The following is a 3582-nucleotide window of genomic DNA, read 5'->3' as shown; positions in this document are numbered from 1 at the left end:
TTGAGAAGGGGCTGGTTTAATATGTTTTAAATATATATCTACTTTTGTTGATTTATCTTTTTGTTATTTTCATTCTTGGATGTGTAATATTAGTTTTGATAACTTTTTTCTACAGAAAGATATTATCACTGTTTCCACATAATTGCAACCATCTCTAATTTATCAATTTAAAAATACTACTGGTTTTCTTTCTTCTCTACAGCAATAAGGAAATAAAGGAAACCTTAATTTCTTGGAAATATATTTTTATGAGGAAAAATACCAAGAGTTTGGTTTGATAGAACAAAAAGTTTCATAAAAGTGAGATCATTATGAAATATTAAATGTCATTGAGAAAGTTCATCCGAAATCATTGTATAAAGGAAAAAAAGTCAGAAGTTAGAAACTCTAGTTAAGTAGATGTACACATTTTCTTTGATCAAAATTTCGGCTTCTTTGAAAGAAATGCAATCTTTTTGATAGAGTGAGTGAAAGCTTGTTTCACTTGCTTATTCCTTAAGGTATAAATAAAGGGATTTAACAAGGGTGCAATAGAAGTCGTGAGAACTGAAACTCCTTTATTAATGGCCACCTCTTCCTTTGCTGATGGCTTGATGTAGATGAAGATGCAGCTGCCATAAGTCATGGAAACCACAATCATGTGAGAGGAGCAGGTGGAAAAGGCCTTTTTCCTTTGTTGCACAGAAGGGAATCTCACTATTGTTTTGATAATGTGTATGTAGGACAAAATCACACAGACTAATGTAATAATTAGTGCAAATACTGCTACAAGAATAATCATCTGTTCAATTATCCATGTATCTGAGCATGAGATCTTTAGGAGAGGACTTGCATCACAGCTAAAATGATCAATAGCATTGGAGTCACAGAATTCAAGCTGGAGGCCCAAGCTAAGGGGTGGAACTATAATCATCAAACCAGATACCCAACAAGATAAGACTAATATGGTACACACTCTGTTGTTCATGATGGTCATGTAGTGAAGAGGTCTACAGATGGCCACATAGCGATCATAGGACATGGCTGCCAAGAGGAAAAATTCTGTTGCTCCAAAGAGAATAACAAAGAATATTTGACATGCACAAGCATTGTAAGTGATTGTATTGTCTCCAGTTGATAAACTGTACAGGAATCTAGGAATACAGACAGTGGTGAATGAAACTTCTAAGAAGGAAAAATTTCTGAGAAAAAAGTACATAGGAATTTTAAGGTGAGGATCCACCACTGTGAGGATGATAATAGTCAGATTTCCAGTTATACTCAACACATAGGTGAGAAATAGAAAGATAAAAAGCAGAACTTGTAGTTGTGGGTCATCAGTCAGTCCCAGCAAGATGAAAGTTTTTATTGCTGTGTGGTTTCTCATCATTGACCTTCGATCTTAAAAGAATACTCTCATAAAAATCAAGATTTTTAGAGGTACATGATCCCAACAATGAATGTAACTGTACTGTATCCCTAAAATGTACCAGTAAACTCAATTAAAGCTGAAAAAAAAATCAAGATTTTTATGAAGAGATAGGTATTCAAATTCTATAGGGAAAAAAGCTGTGCAGATAAAGTCAAAGTAAGTTGGCATTTGTTTTCCCTTTTACATCAGAATCTATATTGCCACTACTTCAATGGCCTTCCTGAATTTTACATGCATGAGAAGGGAAGAATTCCTTAAGGCTTCATGGTACTGTAAAACAATCCAATTTTTTTTTAAAAGTAAGTTTTTTGGCCTCTAAAGTTACAAATATAATTGGTTATTATGTATTATATGGGTTGAACTTACAATTGGTAATAGAAAGGTGCCATTTCATAGGTTATTATATGTTCTTTTCCAAGACATACTTTGTATATAACACACAGCCAGGTAATAAAGAACATTAATTCTTTCCATTATTTCTATTTGATCATTGTTTGTAAAATTAGATGTATTTTTGTTGGAAAACAAAGAACAGTGACAACAATAATATTCATTGAAAAAAAGCACAATATTTATGTATAGTTTGATGCAAAATTATTTTTAAGTGTGAGAAAATATAAAGTTGAAGATATTTACAAAAGGAAGATTTTCATACCCTATCCTTTATGTTTATTCATTTTATTTTGACCAATATTCTGTCAAAGCCCCAGAAACTAATCTATATTTAATATTACTAAGTACAGTCTTTTAGTCTAAAATTATTGCCGATGAGGTGTACTAAATAGTGAGTTTCATTTGGCATATTTGCATGTGCACGTAGTACTTTGATCATTTTCACCAACCCCTAACCTTTTCCTTTCTGTTCCATTTCCATACTCTAATATCACCCTTCTACCTTTTTATCTCTTTTTAGTTATTTTTTAGACTCTACATGATTTTCCTTCTAGTGTTAGATTTTTATTTTTTAGTGTTTTTCTTCTTGTCTTCTGTATTACCTCTTAATGCATAAAATTAGTGCCCTCCAGCATTTATTCACATGTGTTCTTGTTCTCACATATGTGAGAGCATGTGTTCTTGCTTTCTCCTGGTTATTCTCTTCGGTCCATATTCTCTGTGAGGGATTACACTTAGCCCAATTATTTTTAATTAATAAGATGTGCCCCAAAGACCATATCTACTTCCTATAACCATATATTGATAATCATAGAGGTTATTTCTTGGCACTTGCAGTTTTTTTTTTTTTTGAGAGCCTTGGAAAGATGCCAGAATCTGGGAGAGTCCATGGATTACAAATTAAATGTTCCATGCATACCTCACTAGCCATATGCTGTGCACGAAGACACTTTCTGCCTGCAGTATTCACCTTTTTCTGGTGCCATTTCTTGCTATAAATTAATCTCTTTTGTATGACTTACAAGGCTCTTTATGGAAAATACCTTCTTTGGTTTTTCCATTTCAGCACATGCCCTATTCTTTCCTTTCTCCTTAAGTACCTTGAGTTCCGCTACTGTTGACCACTTGCAGTTCTTCGCATTTCTACTTTCTCTTTCCTATGTATAAGCTAATCTTTTAATGAATGAATGAATGCCTATTAGTCATATGATTCCTCTTAGCTGTCAGTTCTTCAGCAAAATCTTAATTTGCCAACCTAGAAAGTGTGAAGTGATTCCTTGCCTTGGAATATATCAAATTTTATTATGCTATGCATTATAATCATATTTCTTCTATATGCTTTTGTAAACTTTCCTATGTAGAGGAATTATTTTATATATGATTAGCATTCCTATCACTGGATAAAATACCTAACACCCATGTGGCTTATGGTTTCAAAGTGCTGAGCCTATGGTTAGCTTATGGCTAGAAAAAATATCCTGGTGGAGGGTCTGGAATTAGGCTTAATGGTTCTACCACCTGCCTCACTCAAGGGCTTGGGTTCGATTCCTGGTACCCTGTGCCAAAAAAAGTCCTGGTGGAAACACTTGGCAGAGAAATGCTGCTCACTCATAGGATCTATAAGATTGAGTTGGAAAGCACAGCCATGAATGATACACACTCCAACACTCATCTGTAGTGAACCACCTCCCCCTGGGGCCCACCTTCTAAGAGCACATTCAGTTTTGAACAGCAGTAGATTCATCCAATGATCAATACAAGACTTCTATGATCCAATC

The 3582-nt window shown here is 34.1% G+C and overlaps 1 protein-coding gene across 1 annotated transcript; it reads right to left on the bottom strand.

The window, feature by feature from the left end:
* Positions 1 to 418: 418 nt before the first annotated feature.
* On the bottom strand, positions 419 to 1375 carry LOC104876680 (olfactory receptor 6C2). Its single transcript, XM_010644846.2, has one exon. The coding sequence runs from the start codon at positions 1367 to 1369 to the stop codon at positions 419 to 421; it is 951 nt and encodes a 316-aa protein (XP_010643148.2). The 5' UTR covers positions 1370 to 1375.
* Between the last annotated feature and the right edge of the window lie 2207 nt (positions 1376 to 3582).

Source organism: Fukomys damarensis, unplaced genomic scaffold (genome assembly GCF_012274545.1).
Source record: "Fukomys damarensis isolate Sample0158 unplaced genomic scaffold, DMR_v1.0_HiC HiC_scaffold_15, whole genome shotgun sequence".
In the NCBI taxonomy this organism is placed as follows: Eukaryota; Metazoa; Chordata; class Mammalia; order Rodentia; family Bathyergidae; genus Fukomys; species Fukomys damarensis.
This window is presented reverse-complemented; position numbering and strand designations above follow the sequence as displayed.

Bases quoted from the DNA above. Each gene is read 5' to 3' on its own strand.
- LOC104876680 (XM_010644846.2), bottom strand. From the start codon at position 1,369: ATGATGAGAAACCACACAGCAATAAAAACTTTCATCTTGCTGGGACTG.